The sequence below is a fragment of the Drosophila ananassae genome, chromosome 2L (genome assembly GCF_017639315.1).
Source record: "Drosophila ananassae strain 14024-0371.13 chromosome 2L, ASM1763931v2, whole genome shotgun sequence".
NCBI classification, from domain to species: domain Eukaryota; kingdom Metazoa; phylum Arthropoda; class Insecta; order Diptera; family Drosophilidae; genus Drosophila; species Drosophila ananassae.
Genome location: NC_057927.1, coordinates 1920077 through 1942240, shown reverse-complemented (window position 1 = coordinate 1942240; position 22164 = coordinate 1920077). Strand labels below are relative to the sequence as shown.

At 43.3% G+C, this 22164-nt stretch overlaps 2 protein-coding genes across 2 annotated transcripts; both read left to right on the top strand.

The window, feature by feature from the left end:
• Positions 1 to 12917: 12917 nt before the first annotated feature.
• LOC123257234 lies at positions 12918 to 13568 on the top strand. The gene is made up of 3 exons (XM_044715438.1): positions 12918 to 13107; positions 13165 to 13365; positions 13426 to 13568. The coding sequence occupies exons 1-3, from the start codon at positions 13002 to 13004 to the stop codon at positions 13512 to 13514; spliced, it is 396 nt and encodes a 131-aa protein (XP_044571373.1). The 5' UTR covers positions 12918 to 13001; the 3' UTR covers positions 13515 to 13568.
• A 5049-nt stretch (positions 13569 to 18617) lies between these two features.
• Positions 18618 to 19219, top strand: LOC26514271. The gene is given in 4 exon segments (XM_032449523.1): positions 18618 to 18642; positions 18645 to 18739; positions 18777 to 19107; positions 19110 to 19219. Coding segments are annotated over 4 exon segments (561 nt in total).
• The last annotated feature ends 2945 nt before the right edge of the window (positions 19220 to 22164 follow it).

The following is a 22164-nucleotide window of genomic DNA, read 5'->3' as shown; positions in this document are numbered from 1 at the left end:
GAAGTATACTAAGACAAACCATGGACTATATGGGCTTCTATATGGGGGCGACTATGGGAAAGTTGTGGCTTTCCATATGCCTCGGCAATTGAAGTTACTGAGGCGCAGAAAGTCCATTGCTGTTGCATATGCTGCAGATTCTGTTGTTGCTCCTACTGAAGAGCATAAAATGCGAAACATATTGTTCTAGTAGAAAGAAGCTGTGCTTTTAAAAACAATTTAGTGTGCGCATTTTAATAAACATTGCAGCACATTTAATGAAATTCAGAGCGAGACGAAAGGATGTCCACAGAAGTAGGATTTCATGTGGTGTATACAAAGGCAGTGCGGTCGTATCTCTGCTCCTGGCCACATCTATTTGCTAATTGCATTTCGTTGTTGTTGCGCCAGTGTTTGTTGTTCTGCGACCGCATACCTTTCACCAGCCCCCATCCTATTGCCATTTCTCCGTTTTCCCCGGCCGAGTCCTCCCCGGCCGTTTCACCTGTCACCTTAGTTAAATATCGCTTTGTTGCTGTCGAGGCTGACACATCTGAATGTCTTGTCCTTGTCCTCATCGCATCCCATCGCATCACATCGCTTGCCATTGCCTGGCATCGTCGTAGCCATATAGCATCCCATCGCATCGCATAGCATTTCATTTCATTTCATTGCCGAGTGGAGTTGCAGTCAGTTCGCTTCGCGGCTTGTCTATCACGCGGCCAAAGAAAATGCAATTAACGAGCGCCATCAAACCGGCCAAAACGAAGCCTGCGAAATGAAAGGCGAGCAAACAAATGGCTGGCAGAGTGGCAAATTGCTTTACATATTTACATATAGTGAGAGTGGTTAGGTGGATAGTTGTTGATGCCATAAGAGCGTAGACTGGGTCATGGAATGAATCACTTTTTAAAAACTAATTAGTTTTAATTTTGAATCTTTTTAATTATGGGTTGGAAAACCAGTCTGCTTGTATTTGGTGAAAAAGAAAATGCATTGAAAGATGTCATTTTCTCCACTAGCATCGCTTGAAAATTCAATGTCCTTTTTGGAAGATCTATTTTGCGATGCCATAACATCTCATAAATGTGCCCTAATGTTGCAATTTCACCTTTTCGCATTCAGATACTTAAATTGGCTTGCGAGCTTCACCCTTCCCATAAAGACCACCCTTTTGGCCAAGCTTTTCCTGCTAATTTGTTCCGCATTCATGCCAATTCAATACCATTGACTGTGAATTGCTAAAAACGGGAGCTTAATGATCTCTGGGTTGACATGCAGAAAATATCATGGACAAAAAGTGGTGCTGGAATTTTCTGCCAATCAGGGCACACCCACCAACCACCCGCCGGAGACCAAGCTAAAGCTCCAATAGCAAGAAGAAAGCAAAGCCGAATTGCAAGCAACCGCAAATTCAATAAATTCGAAAAGCAATTAATAACTGATTGACAAGTATTTATCTGGGAGGAAATGGCGGATGGGTAAAAAACGGAGAGTAGACCGGATGCTGTTGCAGTGGCAAGGATGCAAAATGCTGTATTGGCTTGTGTTTTTGTGTTTTTCGGGTGGCCACTGGCAAGGTGGGGGGTGCAAGTCAGAACCGAAACCGAAACCGGGCAAATAAGCGTAATACATTGGCCAAACATCGAATCTGAAGCAGAAAAGCTGAAACAGAAGCCGAAACTGAAAGGATGGGGTAAGGTGGCGGTGAGGTGGCAGTGAGGCAGTGAGGGAAATGAACTCGTGGGAGATGGCGGAAATTCAAAACCCAAAGTCAAATAGAACACAGCAATATAACGCAACGAATTGACGGAGACGAGATAAAAGAACAATCAACAATACGCCAGCAACACTAACAGAAACAACGATACCAACAGCAACACCATCACAAGGAAGGAGCAGAATGAGGAGTCCAACGGGCCAGAAGATGTAGCATAAAATGTAGCGAAAACTTTGAAAAAATCATTAATAATGCTGGGCCAGCGCAATGGCATTGGTTTTCCGAAAGGACAAGCGCAAGGACATGCAGCGAACGGGAGGCCATCTCCAGCTCTCTGGCGCTCCAGCTTCCCAGCTCGTAGCTCTCCGTCAATCAAAGCGCAAACAGAAACAAAATGAATGGCAAACAGCGGCGACTCGGACGCTCAACGATGACCAAGTGGCGATATTGCACTGAAAGAAAAGTTTTGACACTTTAGGTTGGGGAATTTGGATTGTACTTTTAGAATATTAAGTATACGTACGATATGCGTATACTTAATATTCTTTCAAAGAACAACTTAAACTCAACGAAGATATTTTAAGCATTCATGATTCATAGTTTGGCCTTGACATTTTTTTTCAAGTGTAGTAGGGGACATAGAGCGGACGTCCATTGAAAAAGGGTCAGTAGTCAGGCGGGCTAAGCGACTGTTTAGCTGCTTGTTTTGTTGCGGTCGGACGGCCATGGCAGGCAGGCAGGACTAGCCAGCCTGGCTAAAACAGGACATTCTGGCCGAGATGGTGATGACCAGTAAGACGATGATGATGACGATGATGATTAGGGCAGCGAGCAATGGCCGACAGTCCGGCGAATGAGCAACGTGCCCGTCGACAACTGGGTCGACAATGAAGGCGACTATAACCCAATGATGAAGATCAGCTACGGTGACGATAATGACGACTATGAGGATGAGGACGAGGATGATGATGATGATGATGAGACATTGAGCGAGCGATGTGGAACGGATGTGCAGTTGTTGTGGTCGCAGTGGGCCAAGCCAGCCATCCAGCCGTCCAGCCAGCCAGAAAGCAGAGCAGCGGCAAAGAAAGCACAATTATTCATTTGCACAATGTCACAAAAGTGTCAGGCAATGGCGATGGCTGTGGCTGTGAAGAAGGAAAAGGAGCAAAGGATTCCTTGGCCCGAGGCTAGCCTGGCTTTGAGACAAAAGCGAAAAGCGAAGAGCGGAGCGATAATGACGAGCCCCGACACTTGGTCCGAGCGAGTTGCACAGCCATAAAGGATAAGGCGTATCGGAAGCAAGATGGATAACCCCAGACCGTTGGCCTTTTCGGTGAGTTTGCGGTGCATTCAAGTAATTAAGTGAAAGGAGGGGTGACAGCGAGGAGGGACGAAGGGATTGAAGTTTGGTAACGAGTTAGAAACGAGGATTCGAGTTCAGGATGCCCAGGCATCCTAGTAGTTTCCCCAGTAGCCGAAAGTGCATTAAAATTAATGCATTAGCAAGTGCAACATTGTTATCAGCCTGCACACATGAGCACACACTCACTGGCGAATAACGCCTCCCGTGGCCACACACGAGGGAAATGCTACGGACTACAGACTACCTACCACGTCCATCGTCCTACCAATATACATATGTATGTATGTATATCCCGGCAGAACTGAAATCGCAGCCCAAACCGTACAATAGCAGCCCACTACCGTCTCACCCACTCCCACTTCCAGTTACTGCATGTATGCATGCCCATATAACACTCACATATTACTTGTAGTAATTTCTCACGGAAATTCATAACCTTCCGCAACTATTCAGCATTTGTGTGGCATACTCTGCCGCGCTCTTGTGTTGCCTCCTGCTCGTGTATTTGTCGTCGTCGCCGTTGCCGTTGTCGTTGTCGTTGCCATTGCCGTAGCCCTTGTCGTTGTCGTCTACCCATTGGCCTACATCCGCGATTTTCGCACATGCCGACACATATATTTCAAGACCCCCAAGGAGACCCCCTCTTATTTTAGCTCCCCCAACACACTCTCTCTGTCTTTCGTTCGTGTTTCGAACTCGAAAGCTGGCCACTCTCTTAAACTTGGCACACACTCTTTAAATCGAGTTCGAAACTTACGATATTCGCTTCTGTTAGCGGGCAAAGTGCGACTCGCCAGAGAGAAGTTCGAATTATCTGTCCAGCCGCTTTGTTTTGAAAACATTTCCAAGCGACTAGGCCAACATTTTTGCTTCGTGGCCCAAAAAAAGGAGTATCTTCCTTTCTTAACCCCTTGTGAGTCTCGGCTTATGTAAGAATTTCACTAAAAACGGTAACAATCATGCCTTGACCATAACACTAAGGATACCTTGGCTTATGAAACTTGTTTTGAATTTAAATTTAAATTATTTGGCTTTGTAATGCAACTTGATATTCTTAAACATTTCCCTAAACCGACTTTTAACATTTAACGATATTATATATCTTGCAAATTATTAGTTATAGGTGTTCTTCATTTAGAAAATGAAAAATTTTATTTAGAACCAAAATATTATGAATATTGAATAACAAGATTTAATTTGTGGTTTTTGATTGACATGAATACTGTTAACACGAATTAATATTTGATATTTTGGACTTGGAAATACTGGATCTCAATTTGCCACACTTGCCCTTCCAGTGGGTGCAATTAAATTTGTATGCTTACCTGATTTATGTGCTCGTCCTGCCCACGTTTCAGCTGAAATTGTTTTACTGCCTCACTGGAATATGTAAATATTTGATGGACGCATTTCTTTCTGGCCTACTCGCGCCGACCCGAAAATGGAAACCTTTCGCTTGCTTATCTGACACGAATATATCATGAATTTCTTAATCAATGGCCAAAAGACGGCTACCGGCATTTTCCCAAATGACCGCTACACGGGCGGGGTAGGGGGCTAAAAAAGGCAGCTTAGCCGACAAACCAGATCCCGATATCAATCCACAACCTGTTCGATTGGTTTAAGGCCGTCGCACATTGACAATTTCAATATTCGATATATTAGTTTGGGACTTTAATTTGAATTCGGATTCAGATCGGTTGGCTTTGGCGATGGTTTTGATTTGGTTTGGTTTTGGGAAAGCAGTTACAGAAACAGCATTAATGGAATAGCAACCCCAATGCACACGCCCACTAAATTAAGTGCCACTTAATAATCAAAATTACGCGACGCGCAGATAAGCCGTCGATGGTGGCAGGGGTCGGGTGACTGGCAGGTGAGCGGCAGTAGGTCAAACGGCTGCCTTGGATTTCTAGCTATAGAGAATTGGGAGTAAAAACGCAGCTCTATAAATTCCCATTAATAAATTAAAACACGCCCGAGTGCCTAAGCGGCTTTCGCTGCGGTTTTTTCTTCTCCCTTTACCGATTATCCCCCACTTTTGTTTCGAATTTCTTTAGTTTTAAACGTTTAAAGGGGAACGGGGAGCGAGCAGAGGGGTTCATGTCCATTGAGCTTTGATTGCAATTAATATGCAGCTTCGACGGCAGCATCGGCAGCATCGATGTCAACTCGAATTAAACGCCCGAGTGAGCGGACCGACGGCTGCCATTCTTCAAGCGCCAGTCGCATGTGCAATTCATGAATTTCAATTAATTAATTAGGCCACACAAATCTGGACTGGATGGGAGAAAGCGGGGTGGTTAGAGAGCATAGGGATACTGCATCCAGATCCACTCTGACTGCCAGCAGCAATCGAAGCGCCCAATCGAAATGTAGCTGCAATCCCCTGATGTTGCTGCAATTTCAGTTGCTGTTGCAGGCAGCTGCCGCTTGACAAAGTAGCTGTTAGATGGCATCGCATTTGCCTGCAGTCCCTATGCCACCACCACCCTCCTCATTCTACTCCTCCTATCGCTCAACCTCCTGCTCCTCTGAGCTCTCTATCCTGGCTGGTCCCCTCCGTTTATCCTTGATGTTGCATGTACTTCGCATGCAACAGTTCGCTGCTTTTTCGCATACAAGTGACCCAATTACCCAAGAGGGGACAGAAAAGGGGCAGGTACGTGTGGGTGGACGGGACGGCACCTACACAGCAGCCTTCAGTTACGGCTTGTTGATTTATGTAATTTAGATTGGATTTTGCGGCGGAGAAATTAATGCGTTGTAGATTAATGAGTGGCCGGGAGGATATGGAGGCTGTTTCGTAGGCGCGTTGGTTGGGTGGTTCGGTGGATTGGCTTGGGTGGTTGGGTGTATGGTTGCCGTCCATTAAACCACATGACCGAAAATGCAAAATCCCTTAAACCTTTTAGGCAACTCTTTAAAACAAACAGAAACAGCAGGAAAACAAAAAACGACAAAAAAATCTTGTACAAGTCCCCAAATTGCCATAAAGTACAACATACACACCTTCTGAAAGAGAGTATGTTTGTGTGTCAGAGTGTTTGAAAGTTGGTTGTTGTTTCCGTGTTGTTGGCACTGTGTGAGCCTATTTTAATCTCATTAAAAATGTAGCAGCAGGGAAATGGGCGGTCTCTTCGAGCTGATGCTGCTGATGGTGTTGGTTGGTTATGCGGCTTCAAGTTGTCTTTAAAATTGACTGAAAGCGAAAATCAGTGTAAACGCTTCGTTGAGCAGGCCAAAGACACAGTCGCCAGCTTGCCAAAGGACCCTCTCACTGAACAGTCGCCATTTTGGCTCCACGTGTATCCTTGGCTTAGTAAGCCGCACACCAACACAAACACATACACACACACCACATGTGTATGGGTGTGTTCCTGTTTTGTGGGCTTCCACTTTATTTCGCGTTTATTATTTTACGCCTGCTTGGCAGCCGCCAAAATTGTAGGAAAACAGGAATCAGGCAGACAATGCCACCTATCCCTGCCACCTGCCTCAGACCCTTAATATCTTACCCCCACCCCTCCACTAACCTTAGTTAACCTCACTTGGCGACCGCAGCGTTGTTGTTGCTATTATGATTATTGCTCGTGGTTGTTGGGAAAGCACGCGCATGCTTTGTTTTTATTTGGGCTCAATTCTCCTTGTTGATTCTTATATTCATTTTTTTTTGTCTTCACTCGCTTTATTTTGGTGTTTTTTTTTGTTTTTGCATAACGCATACGCACCGTACGCTCAGATACGAGGCGTTTGTTATAAAATTTATGAAAAGAAAGCAAAATCAAAATTATAATAAAATCAGATTACAGCCTCTCAACGTTCGAGAGTGGGAGTGGGATTCTTTTTTTTCAAAAAGCTATGGCTTTCCTCACCCTCTTGTTGTTGTTGTTTCTGTATTTTTGTTTTTATTATGCTTTTCAGTCAAAAAATTGTTTGCGCTTCATTTTATGAAAACATAAGCAATTTTTGATGCCGCTGTTGCTGGTGCTCGAGCTGTTGCTGTTGCTCCCAATTTTAGACACTGACACCAGCAAGCCTGGGCCGCGACATTTGCACCACCACCGAAAATGTTCTGCCACTGCTGATGCTGATACTGATGCCACATCCACTTCCGGTTTGGGGCGTCTTCCGCCTTTTCGCGTTTTCCCAGCGGTGCGTTTAACAACGCTCCATTTTTATGTGCCAGACATGTGAAAGCTCTTCATTTTGGCCAACTGGAGAAACTGGAGATTGAAGATTGGGGGTGGCGCCCCCAAAAAGTCTCTTTGACTGAGTTCTGAGTCCTGTGTCCTGAGCCCTGTGTCCTGAGTCCTGAGGCTCCTGTACGGAATCCAGAGTACTGGCTGACTTACCTCATCGTGTTGCTGTCGCCGCTGCCTTGGCGCTGATTTTATGGCATTTTTTCGGTGCAGGGGGACTTCGCGCCTGTGAAAAAGGGACTTTATAAAATATATACTCGACGGTAGTCTGTTTTATTGCAATTACTTAAGATTTTACTGTCTGCGTTAATTGAGCATTGGATTACTTTATTTTTTGGTGGCTTCAGACTTCAGGCTTCCGACTCCAGGACTCTTTTCATCCGAAGATTTCGAAATCTGGAGCCATGAAGATTGATTGCTTTATTTTACTTGTTTTCTCCGAAAAATTTGGTCGGCATTAATCTAGCATTAATTATTATGTAATTGGTCACCGCACCAGGGCAAACAAAGGGATTTTAATTAAATTTTAACCATAAAGGGACGCTGATGGGGGGAAGTTGCTTTGATGTATGCAGCTTTAAATGCAAATCAAATATTTATTTCGCCCACAGACTTTCGCACACAGCACACACATGTACATCTATGTATATTGCACGTGTATGGGCCATTGTTTGAACACGTCTATGTGAGTTTGCGAGTGTGTTTATGTGCTGGCAAACAAAACAAAAATAATTGTAAATTCAATTTCATTATTAAATGTTCCTGTCCGCAGTTTTGTGTGTTTGTCTATTATCTCAGCGCAACCAAATAGCCGCAGTCCCCTAGTTAAGCTTATAGCCCGCTACTACTGCTACAACAAAAACTACTGCTATTCATACTCCTGCTCCTACTCCTACTACTATTACTGCTATTACTCCTATTACCACACTACACTTGTGATAACCGAATAGTTTTCGGTGTGAGTGTTTGCACGCAGTGTGTGGTGCGGTTTCGATCTATATTTAAACAAATGCGGTTAATGTTCATATTTCATTTTAATCAGGCCCACGGTTATTGATATTGGCGTCTATGTTGTCCGTGTGTCCCTCTGTCCGTCTGTCCGCTGCCTTTGTCTGAGGGCCTGCTGCAATGCCTGTTAATGCGCATTTACGTACCGCATTATGTATTTATATTATTTGCGCACATCATACATACTTGCTGGGGGGAAATGGTGAAACACACACGCACATTTGCTTTAGTTTGTCAAAAACAAACTTTCCCTAGTTAAACCACAAAACAGGCAACGCAACTCAACGTTGGAAAATGATTGTAAAATTTTACAACCGACAGCCAATTACCATAGCTTTTTATTTGATTTTGCACGGTTTAGCTTTTTGGTAACGAGTTGGATGTGGCTGCAGCCTTGCGGGTAATTCCGTCCTTTACCCTAAAAAACCCAAATCCAAAAAACACGGCCGACACATGCCAATGGCAAAGGCAACAAATACAACAGGCATCGTGTGTTCAAATTTTAAAGGCAAAAGATTGACGGATATTAAAATGGTTGAATAGCTGAAGGTTGGACTTACAGCTGGGCGGGAAAACCACAAAATCATTCCGGTCGATTGGAATAAAATTGTTGAAAGATAAAACTGCTGATCCAAAATGATTGCAATTGGTAAAAACTCTATTAGAAAAAAATATTAATCACTGTGAAAGTCCGATATATTTCAAGGCTTAATATATTTCAATGGAATTCATCAATGGAAAATATATTTTAAAAGTTTAAATATTAAGTCTATGTTGGAAGTATTTATTACTGATCAAAATCACTAATCCATTACATTATATATGTGCAGAAAATAGTATTTCTGTAAAGAACTTTAAAGAAGATACTTGTAAGAGTCCTTTTTAAGGTCCACTTTTAGAGAACTCTTTTTAAAAGAAATTCCTTCTATATTGCCAACCACTTGGACTAAATCTAAATGAATATTGCGGACATCTGAATTCCATAGCATGGAACAATATCCACAATTGCACGCAAATTTCATTTCATTTCAATTGAACACAATTAAATTTTTGTGCACCACAATCAAGTTGCCTTTTGTAGTTGCAGTTGTTGTTGTTGTTGTTGTTGTTTGTAGTGGTTTGAGTGAATATTGCTTTGTTGTTGGTATTGATTTTCAGCCACGCCCTTCACTTCCGTAATCTGGCGGGTTGTCCGGAGATGGAAAACGTGAGCGGACGGTTTCGTTTATTTATGCATCGTTTGTCGGCGGCTTTATCCTTCTTATTATTAATTTCTTTTATTTCAATTTCGCTTTGCAATTATACACAAATACTTATGTATACATACATAGAAATTATTGGTGTCCAACCGGCATAAAATCCATTAATATCTTTTATCCTGCGGGCTATTTATAAATGTATTTCAGCAAATGAGAAGGCAAAAAGCAAATCTGATTGGACTCGATTGCATTAAGTTTTAAATACGCGAATTCATCTATTGGCTTGCTAATAGAATCATGAAATGTATTTCAGTTCGGTCACCGAATCATTTTTGTTTATAATTGAAAAAGATTTTGTCGATTGGTGTGGTGTGGTGTGGTGTGGGGCGGTATACACACCCCACCGACCCTCGATCTGCGGGGTCTTCTCACTCTCATTTCAGATTGATGTTGATGCAGCCAACGTTGCTTATATCCGGCTTGCGGCACGTTTCCGGTTGCCATTTGCCATTTGCCGCTGTTGCTAATTTCACAGTTTGGCATTTCGGATGCGAAAAAGGGAGCTGGATGGCAAACAATTAACCCCCGGTTACCCTTCGCATCCAAACCCTCCCGGCTCATCCTAACGCCCATTCCAAAAGGAAGAAGAAAGCTCTGCAATTCTGTGGTTAAGTATCATTTCTAATATTTTGTGTGACACCCGTGCGACACTTTGGCATTTTGTGTGGGATGTGGGCTTTTGGGCTGTGGACTGTTGGGGGGTGGATCTGCGAAGTGGGAACTCCGGCTTTTTAGCCAGGGTGCCAGCCACATTGTTTATGTCTTACTCGAGAGTCTGGCCAACCCCAGCAATGCCGTCGACATTTAAACAAAACCTGGCGCCAAACAAAAACAAAACAGCAGGAGCAGAAGCAGCAGCACCATACCCAACGAGTGGGGCAAAAAGTTTTTAAGTGAAAATAATCATTCAAATTTAATTAGTCCAAAACAAAGCCAAAACGTAATGAGCTTACGCTTAGGCAAGGGGTTGGAGGTTCTGGAGGTTCTAAGTTCTGGCGCTGGCTCTGACTCTGGCCCTGGTTCTGGTTCTGGCTACCTTTTGCATGGCTCCATCTCAATCTGAAATTGTGGTTATTGCACTCAGCCCCACTCATTCCGGGAAAAGGGTGCCGGGCCACCGTCAGCGACAACGGGGGTCATGTGCGACACAATTACGGTAAAGGTGGAGCCGGAGTCACCAACGCTTTGCTGTCACATGCCACATGGCCGCAAAACTCCACCCCTCCACGGGCTACGAGCCACGCCCACACTTACATACTCATCCACCCACACACCCCTTCACACACATAAGACCCCAAAAACGGCGAGACTGAGAGCAGGTCGACAACGGCAGCAGTTTCAAAATATTTTACGTAATATCATTGTTCGCACTCGTAACTAACTTTTGCCGGCACTCCATGCTGGCACAAAGGATACATCTCCACCCGGACCTCCTTTACAGGATTCATTCGCCATTCCCGATTCCGGATCCCCGATCCGTGCGTTCCTAACTTGGGCCGTATTGTCTATACTTGCCAAATGTTTAGCGTGTGACAAAACGTGCTAGCGAGGGTATTATTAAAGGTTTTGGATTATCAGGAGCTTACTACACTATACTTTTGTATATATATATATCTTTACTCTTGATTAAAAAAATTAAAAAGAAGGGGTTGCAAAAAATGCGATAATATCATATACACCTTTCCAAAATAAAACCAACTAATCAAGATGAAAGTTTAATAATGTTGAAACCATGTATTACCAGAAAATGCTGCTTTTACTTGATTCAAGTTTTTAATTATGGATTATTGAGTGAAATATATTGTTTGCCAGCACAGATGTGAGTTTCCTATTTTTGGTGAATCACCTTCCGCGGAAACCTCACCACTGCCTGTGCTCGACCATGTCGCATTGCACGGAAGGGTGCTCTTTGGCGGATTGGAACGCTGTGGGATGTCCTGTGAGGGCGGAGTGGGAGCATGGTCGTGGCCTAGGCATGGTCTGGGTCTTTGGCGCTGCCGTTGCCGCATATGATTCGTATCGCTGATACAATTTCTGCTCCAATGGTACTGTTAGTTTGCATCCTACGTGCCTGCTAATGTATGCTGGCTACCTTTCTACGTGTCCTTGTTTCCAGGACTCACTTTATATGTACTATAGTTTTGTATCCTGACGTGAGAGAGTGTGGGTGAGTATGTGTGCGAGCACATCCGTGTTAATATAAACGCATAACAGCATTTTTAGCTGTGAAATAGTTTTGCTGTTGCTCCCAAAAAACCCATCCTATGCCAGGGTCCCACCATTGTCCTGATACAAGCTATCCTGTAGGTGTAATTGTGGCCGTTGCCGGTTGCCGGTTCCCATTGTCGACCATGTGGTGTAGTTGTTTTTGTTTGGGGTTGTGGGGGCAGAGGGGATTTTAGATGGAAGCTGGTGGTGGCTCTCTCTAAATTAATACATCACAAGCACGCAAAAAGGGCCAGGGCGAGGACGAGGGTGAGAAGGACTAACAGGACATGCATACACGCTTAATTATGGGATTTAGCCCGGTTGTCTTCTTGGTGCGGTTTCGGTTTGGTTTGGTTTCTCTTCAGCTTTGGCCCTGGCCATCTAGCTATCATATTTCGGGTCGCGTATAATTGGGATACATGCAGATATACTCGTAAATATTTTAATTTAGTTAGGTAACCCCGCAGCAGAGAATAAGGACACGGCTGTCAGCTTTCATTACCGGCTCGATGGCTTTTAGAAACATTTCACGTGGCAATTTTTAATGGCATTTTGGCTTTTGGGTCCAGTGATGGCCACTGATGGAAACTGAATCGGAACAAAACACAAAGCACTATGCACAGAGATCACAGAGCACAGGGGGCTTAGCCCATGTATATGTAACACATATGGATACCCCGATCCCGGAACGTGTCCCAACTCCGTCAACGGATTCTCGAAGCTGTCATTACCATTAACGTTTTGGCTTGGACAAACATTTTAGCGTCGCACTCTCGAACTCATTTGCACTTTTGTTTGCATTGGATTCGGACACGGTAAGCGTTGCTAGTGCCGGTGGTGGTGCTGGCGGCCCAAACCCATTGACATGGCCACATTTCGGTATTTTCATGTCGCTTCAGTTATTTGATTAGTTAACAACTGGTGGACAGCTCATGGAACCGGGCAGAAAGGGTTCCGTTTGGACTTTATTTGGACACCGACCCGCCAATCGTGTTCACTTTTCACGCGTCAACGTCCAAGGTAAATGGGAAAAGTTTAATACGTTAATTGATTGACATTGTTTGGACACTTTTACCAATGCCAATACGACGATAATGCATCAAAGTATCAAATATAAGGGCCGTGTCAAATGTTATTTATATCCAGCACCTATTTTAGCTCAGTCTGATTTTAGGCAATTGTTTTTTTCACTCTGTTTACGTAGAAATCTTTTCTCCGCCCTTCAAAGTGACAAAATCTTATTGATTTTTCGGAGCAATATGTGTCAGCAACAAAGCACCTTAAAGCGCCTCAATTTTTGCACGAAATTTCGAGCCTGTCTCCTCTGGGCTTTCTGGAATATAATCAGTGGGTGTCTTTTCATTCGTAAGTGTTTTTAAAGACACAATGGTAATATTTAACAAACAATTAAATTCTTTGAAGCTCTGCACATTAGGTTCGTGAAATATCAGGAGCTGCAATTTTCTATTCTGATTTTGGGTTGCGTGTGCGGTGTTTCTTTCATTATATCTGGGATTATACTGTTAATCGGACTTTTGAAAAAAATACGTTGGATGGTATGTTTTTCAATAGTTTTCTCTACTATTGGGACTTTGTTTATCCACTGGCTTATTATTCCATTTGGTAAGAAAATTATTTTTCAAGAAAATGCAAGTCTTCAATGTTTTCAATCCCAAACTATAGTGCTTTATTTCATTTTTTCGTTTATTGTTTTTAATTATTATCAAGTGGACATGGCCATTGATGATCGTTTTAAAATTCCAAAAAAATAAAAAGTTGTACTTATTTCAGATATGTAATAAGAACAATAGTTTATGTATATCAAAAAATTCTTTGTTCGAAAGCAGGAAAAGCGCAGTGCTTATATTTATTGTAGGAAGTAGATCAGTTGGTATTATTCGGGGCTTGTGGCCTGAATTGCGAAAACGTTTATTCCATGGACTCTTGCCGTGCAATCTACTCCAAATAACTGCAATAGTTTTATGGCTCATCATTGTGTCGGGGTTTTTTTTGAGGAAATCCCTTGGCTATGGCGAGTTCAGTGCTCCACTTTTTTTTAGCCGCTGGTCGATGAGGTGGAGGTGAAAATCAGGAATAAAGGAAAAACAAGATTGAACCTTTCAGCTTGTTTGTTGTTTTATGCCGACTGCTCAATTTGCTGTTACACTGGCACAGACACAAACCCTGTTCATCACTTATACGCCAGGGTAATTTAAAACAAATGCCCCACCAAATCAAATTTGGCTTCGGCTCTACAAGTTTTTATTGCCACTCGCATATGAAGCGGCAAATTTGTTCATCCACTACAATTTGGCATGCCATTTATATTGGTTTCATGTTAATGCCGGCGCCAAATCCCCGACCTGAACACCAAAACGCCAGTCAGTCGGTCGGTATTAAGTCCGATTCCATCCATGTTGTACTATATGTTTCCTGCAGTTGATCCAATTGCCACCGATACAGCAAATTGTTGCTATCTTTGTTGCCGTTGTTGCAATGTCAGTTGTTGATGCAGCTGTTGTATTTTTTAATAGACACATTAAAAAATAATTTAACGGGAAGAACGGAAAGCCGTTTACTTCGTTTTGGCCAACGAATTGAATAAGTCATAAATCATTCAACTTTTGGACGGTGTCGGAAAATAAAAATGCCCAGAAAACATGTGACATGCATCGGTGTCGGTGGGTTGGTTGGTTGGCATTTCTATTAAACGATACACGATGAGCACCAGACTGGCAATTTGTCCAATTTTTCCCATTTTTCAGTTGTTGTCACGGCCGTGGGATGCCCAGTCCCAGTCCCAGTCCCAGCCCCAGCCCCAGCCCCATGTCCTCCTCCCTTCAGAACTATCGTGTGTTTATTTTTTTACACATCATAATTTTTTATGCTAGTTGACTTCTGGACACTGCCTCGTCCTGGTTTGGAGCTTTATATTTGTTTTTTGTCATCGTCCTTTTTGCCAACGCCGAAAAGTTGTTGCCATGTACAAATTAATAAACGAGTAACTGACAAAAAGGTAATTTATTATTTTATACATATTTGACAAATTAATTTAATGACACTCTGCCGTCTGACACTCGCACATTAACGCACATGTCCCACCGGAATGGGGTCCCTCTGTCTCCTGCCCCCGGCCCCGCCCCTTGGTGGCTGCCTAAGCTTCAGATCTCGCTCCTCGCCTCTCGCCGCTGCCCCACATAATAATTTCTCATTTAATTTTTCAATTTTAAGCGTCATTTACACATGCCATGCCACGGCAACGGAGCTCTGTCCAGATCCCGCGATTCCCCTCTGGGCCACGATGCTGTCGCTTTGGTTTTGTTGGCTGCCTTTGTTGTTGCCAGCTTGTTGTCGGACGCTTTGTTGTTGGCATTGTTGTTTTTGATTATACCCTTTAGCACTCGGGGCGTGACCGACTCAAGTCAGTCAGTCAGTTGACCTGCACTTGCCAATCAAGTCTGACGCATCGAGTAAAAACAATTATTTAAATTTCAGGTTTATAATTTTAACAGAAAGGGCACTAAAAATTTTGTAGGGATAATATATCTTAAGAAATTATTGGATTCAAAATATGAAAAATATTATAAAATATATCTTAGATGTATAAATCTTGCATTTAAAAAAACAGTATGAATAAAGTAAATAATATCCCCCTTTATTGCTACAGAAAAGTTTCTAAATTAAATGATTAATTTTTAAAGAGAATTTTTAATTCGTTGTCTACTGATTGGTTTATGGTCTTCTTTCATTTTTTATATTTACATTAAAAGGTAATCATCAGGAGCAACGTTGCATCGCGGCTGACAAGCCTTGAAATTTTCGCACCGTTGTCGTATTTTGTATGACTGTCATTAAGTCGTCAGCGGGTTCAGTAACGAGAAGGACAATACTGAGATTGGCTATGGAAAGTGGGAGCTGGTGGAAACGGAGGAAGTGGCGCTGGATAGTGGCAGGACGCAATCATTTGCTCGCTCACTCGGCGACGCATCAGTTTAAATGACTCGTCATGCCCGGTGGCGAATGGCGTCAGCAGGCAGAGAGTGTCGGGGCATGATGGTCAGAGTATGGGGGAGGGGAGGGAAGGAGAAGGAGGGGCGTGGCATGGACATAGCCCGAAGGATGCACGAGGCAGGAAGATACTGGGCCTCGTTGCACTTGAACGTGTTGCCAGTGCTACAGTCTGAAAAGCTCGCACGTTAATGACACTAGAATCAGTTTTCATTAACGATATAACGTGCCACTGGCCACTCGGAAGTGGTGAGCTGGAGAGGAGGATGAGAAACCAGGATAGAGAGGGCTACGGAATGATGTGGCAAAGGAGGGGAAACTAAAGGAACCGCATGCGTGCATTGCTCGCATATTTCTCTTCATGGCGGCTGCTGCGGCGGCTGCGGCATTGGCGCTGGCAATTAATAAAACACACACCTTCTGTGCGGCCTTCTGGCCCCGTGGCAGTCATTCCCCAATATCCTTACTCCCGGGCCCCCTTTTAGCCAGCATTGAATGCACAGTGGTCTAAAGCGCTTATTTATGCAACGGCTGGCCTCGACATCACTTCGCCATCGCCATCGATAGCGACATTGCCATCGGCATCTGAATCTCGCTATGCATCTGAAACTGAATCCGCATGTGGCTCTGACTCTGTTTCTGACTGAGCTGTGGCTCTGGCTTCCTCCTCCTGGAAATTGAATTTAAAAAGCTCAAACGCTGCAAAATATTTCACACGCACATGGAGCCAAATGCCGAGAACGCTTGTTGCTGAGATTTTTCATATAAATCACATTCGGCCGGCGAAAAAATATAAATAATATATGTATGTATGGCTAGCATGTTGAAAAGAATGGGATATGGAGTATGGACTATGGGGCATGAGGCATGGGGCATGGAGGCATGGTATGTATGTGCGTCCCCAGCATAAATCTTTCAGTTTGGATTTTCACTTTGGCGGCATACATAAATTGACACTGGCTGACGACATGGCAGCCACATTTGAAAACCGCGCTTAAAAGCATGCCCCCTCGATCGCCAAGCCCCCCTTCATTATAATGCATTACCCTCTTACCATTTAATCGCACTGTTGTCCAAAACTCTTGCATTGCAAATTACGTTTTTTGTCAGCTTAAATAAAGCAACGCGCGCTGACAGTAAAAACTCATTTGCGCGAAATTAAATTAAAAGTTAATTAACGCTGTCAATGTGCAAAGCACTCCAGACAGCAGACTTTACCGGGGAAATGTGACTACCTGCAGCCCGGAACCTGCAACCGGGCAGCCGGGCAACCAGCAACCTGCTGCAACTCGGTGGGCCAAGTTGAAAAACCACCGCAAGTTAAGTTAAGCATATGTCAGCTTAAATTGATGCGAACTGGTTTTAAACGCCAGCCTGACAATTCGCGCATTTTTCGCTTTCCCAGTCGTTGAAGTTGTTTGCCTGGACTCGGGAATTGGTTTGTCGGTTGCCCGTTGGGCTGTTGGGCGTTTCGGTGGCTTGGTTGCTCAGTGGTTGAGAGCCTGATGCCATAGTGTAGCTTCACCAAAGGGGACCAGGTGGGGAAGTGGCAGTTCGGTTGATTGCTTGGCTGGCCGGCAGTTATGCGCAGAGCACACAGTGCGTATGCTTAATGTGACATGACCGAGCTGTCTCCCGTCCGGCTGGCAAAATCAACAACAAGATGCCGCCTGCTGATAATTAATTTTTGAGTAAAAACTGAAAATTACACCGTCCAATCGGAGATCAACGAAAAAGAAACTGTCCGAATAAATCATATTTAATTGGATGCCTGTTAAATGCGTTATTTGTCGAATTCAGTTCACTATTTAACCCATTTGATAGCTAAGAGACCAGTCCCCGTGGAGCATCTAATTGGCGGTGAATGTCCAAATGCTCCACGATTTGAATTGCTCGCTTGATTAATTTTCTAAACCATCATTGGTGTGCGCTCATCCGTGTGTCTTGTTGCTCACAAACCCATTGGCCGAAACATTAACCAGACAATCAATTTGCCAGTGACTAGATTGACTTTAATAACTTCCAAATGAGCAAAAACTTATGATAGGAATGATATTATGTTAACACCAAAACATACATATTAAGTCAAAACATATGACAATTTTTATTGTGTTCCCATGCTTTTTTTCAAAATTTTTCGATCTACAAATCGATCTACAAACCAAACTATAGCTGTCACTGGGGGCCACTTTTGAAGGGGATCCACCAGAAAATTTGAAGAAAAATTCAAAAAATATTTCGTTCTGAGGCTTTGATGTAAATTGGTAGAGAATAGATCAACAATTCGTTTAAGGTATTCCGCTCAAGAATCGGATGAATAGTGGCAATGATACACCTTTCGCGGTGACTCAAATTATCCCTCCCCTGCATTTTCCGCATTAGTTGTATGTTTTTTTATGCAGATTGTTGGAGAATGACTGAGCTTTAGCTTTATAAAGAAGACGAAATTATATAAGCTGCAGATGATTTTTAAATTATAAATACTTTAATGTGTTGGGCCCATTAACTTTTTTCGAGCCCATGGCAATTACTGGGCCTTCCATTACACCATTGCGATCTTTATTCCTTCGCAGAACGTAAAAAACTCATTCAGCTCGGTTCGTCCTGGGACCGAAGTCTGAAGTGGCTCGGCTGTCGTCCTGTCTTGTCAGTTTCCATTGGGGTCGAGCGGCGGGGCAATATAAATAAATATGCTTGTTGTCTGGCAATTGGAACTGCACTCCCACGGCCAATTTCGTTGTGAAAAATTAAAGATAACATAAATGCGGCTCGCCCCGGCACGCCATACCATACAAAACCATGCCATACCGCCATATTTTGGTTCGAAACTAGGCCCGAAAAGCGGAAAAGTGCCGGAATGCGGCGGAATGCCGTGCCAGGACATCAATGTCGGGACACTGGCGTGCTATTTGAATTGAACAAGTGTCAGCGTCGAGGGGAAACAGCGTCGAAGCTGTCGCCTCCCCTTCCACCCATTCGCCTGACCCTAGCCGACCCGAACTGAACTGAACTGATCCTTTCTGGAGCCTCGTTTTCAGGCACTGTTGTACAGCATTTGCATGTCCTGCCACTCCGCTCTCAAAACTCAAAATATTAACACTTTAACGCCAAGTTTTTTATCCGGCTGCCGGAAACAGACAACACAGTGCACACAAACACAAATACTAGCGCACCAGTACAACGGTGGCGGCAGCAACAAAACGCCATGTTGGATTATTCAACTCGACGCCATTTCGCGTCACAATGCGCGCTATGCGCCGCCATCATTGCACCCGACAGCAAACGGCACACGGCAGCAGCAACAGCAGCAAGAACAATACCAACAGGAATAGCAACACCAAAAGCTACAGCAACAACAACACGAGCTACGGCGGCCCACACGGCGGATGAAGTTGCAATTCAAAGTCATAAACACGTGGAGCGTGGGCGCAAAGTCTCAGCTAAGCCGCGAAGCAGGCGCTGCCACTGACAGCGGCCAAAACGGGCGGGGGGCGATGAGTGGTTGGGGTGGTCCTGGGCAGCGGTAGCGCCACTTCCTGGCCAGAGATTCCTAGCCCGTCGGACTGCCTTTATTTCCAGACCATTTTGTTGCCGCTGCTGCTGCTTTTCTTGTTGTCTATGCAACAAGGCAGACAGAGGGTATCAGCGGCATATAAAATCCACACCATTTGATCGCAAAACCATCGGAAAATACACTTTAAGAATTTGGTTTTAAAAAAAGTATAATGTTGCTAATGGTTTCCATAAAATAAAAGGGTTTTGAAGTGTGAGTGATATGAAACCGTGAGAAATTTTTCATCTTATAATTATACAATTTTCACCTGAAGACTAAAGTAGAAGCCTTTCAATTTTCCCATCTAATCCCAATGCTGGGTTATCTGTGGTCGATACTTCCTTTCGCTATACCGAGTCGGAGCTGTTATTTTTTGGTTGGCACTGTTCGTTTTTCATTTGCATGCGAAATTCAAACATCAGCATAAAAATGCAATTTTTATTGCACAACATTTCTCAATGCCCGTTGCAAATATTTTCGCGGGCTTTATTATATTTTTTGGCTCTCCTTTGTATTGTTTTGTTTTGGCCCTGTTCAGTTCTCGGCTACTGGTGTTTGTTTTGGTTCTGCTTGTTGCTGCAACTGCCTCTGGCTGCTGCTCATATTTATTTGTGTGTGTGTGTTTTTTTTTTATATTTTATTTTTGTTTTTTTTTTTTTTTTCAGTTTCTGTGCTGCGGGCAAGCGATGCGATGCGATGCAATGCCACCCACCCTCTGCTTTATTATGAGCTGCACTTTATGAAAATGCAGACGCTGGAGTTGCCGCTGCCACGGCCGCGTTTCGAGTACATTGCAAATATTTTATTATTGCACAATTTCGCCAACTTATCCCACTCGCATATGAAGGTGGGATAAATTGGGAACTGGGGGCTGGGGGCTGCCGGCCAGGAGTAGAGCCCGCAAGGTTTCAGGAAGGATGAAAGGCAGCTAAAATAATATTTCGTTGCTGCTGCTCTTGTTCTGTTTGTTTGTTTTTGTTTGTCGGTTCGTTTAGTTGAAATTACGTTTTGTATGCCACTGAATTTCATAGCAGCAACAAAAGCAACAACAACTAAAACTCAAACTACAACAACTATAAGCAACTTGAGCCGAAAAACTTGCTTTCGGTTGTTATTATTCTTGCGTTTATTCCCGGCAAATTTGCCGTGTGCCGCCCACAACCCACCTCTTTTTCTTCCTATTGTTTTTGTTATTTTTGTTGTTGTTATGGATACCGTCTTTCCCTTTTCCCACTTAACCAAAACTCCTTGCTGGCTGGATACCGTTACGCCACCCAGTTTCCACCCAGTAGCTACCCACTGCCACATCCACCGTGTTTTTTGGTTTTTTTTCCTCTTTTTTTTCGTACTGTTTTTCCAACATTTTAACTTCCGCTCAATTTACCTTTAGGCCAAGTAATTTAAAAGCTGACGTGTTTGTACAACTACAATTTCGACTCATGTTGCCCATGTTGTTGCTTTTTCTGTTGCTGTTGGCATTGCCTGTGTATAGTACTTCCTGGTGTGGATTTTAGCTAGGTTCTGCTCTTGTTTCGGATTCTCGTTCTGGTTGTTCTTCTTGGTTCTTGATTCTTGGTTTTCTTGACTCTTGGATTTCAATCTTCTCTTGGTGCGAGTTGTTTTCTTTCCGCTGGTCAAAATAATAATATTTTCAAAATATGAAAAAAAAAAAAAATTAAACGAAGGAAGAAAATTTGGCAACGATAAAATTTGCTACCGCTTTGCCACATATTTTGTTTATTTGCCCTCCGTTTGACTTGTGCTTGAGTCAAGTTTTTGATGATGTGGCCAATGGATCTGGACTAAAAGTCAAAACATCCGCAAAAGCTGTTAAAACTGTTTGCCTTGGCTAATAGTCAGAGGGCGGTGAAAGCCGGCTGAATGTAAATATTAATTAAAGTCGATAGTAAATGGACGAAAAGTGTTTCGCCCACTTTCCTGTTTTTCTTTCCTAGATTCGCCCTCTGTTTTTATACCCTTGCAGAGGGTATTATAATTTTGGTCAAAAGTGTGCAACGCAGTGAAGGAGACATCTCCGACCCTATAAAGTATATATATTCTTGATCAGGATCACCTCCTGAGTTGATATGAGCATGTCCGTCTGTCCGTCTGTCCGTCTGTCTGTCTGTCTGTTTCTACGCAAACTAGTCTCTCAGTTTTGGAGCCTTTCAATTCTCTCAGTTCTTTCCTTTGCAGGTAGTATATAAGTCGGAACGGCCGGGATCGGTCGACTATATCCTATAGCTGCCATATAACTGATTGATCGGAAATGCCATAACTTTGGTGTTTTTTAAGTTAGAGGGTTGGGACTTTCCACACATGTTATATTTGATCAAAATATCTTGTGTACAAAATTTCATAAGGATCGGCCGACTATATCCTATAGCTGTCATGGAACGATCGAAATTGGCATAACTTTGGTGTTTTTCAAGTTAGAAAGATGGGATTTGGTACAGATTCTATTTTGGGAAAAATACTTCAATATGCCAAATTTCATAAGAATCGGCCGACTATATACGATCCGCTACATATCTAATAATATAAGATGCGTGGCGCCACCTAGCGGACTGTGACTGAACTGCAAGGGTATATCAACTTCGGCTCCGCCCGAAGTTAGCTTTTCTTTCTTGTTTTTATTATTCTCACTCCAGCCGCTTTTTTTTTGTCCATTTAACATGTGAGCACGCAATATCCTTTATTGGCAACGCAGCCAAAAGTTAAAGTTGAAGTTGAATGATTGAAAGCGCGCAGCTAAGCTGTCGGCGGCGCATTCCCAGGATCTGCATAACGTATCAAAAAGCGTAGCATACTTTTTCGGGCCGTGCACTAAAGCTGACGAATGCCGATTCTATGGTAGGTGG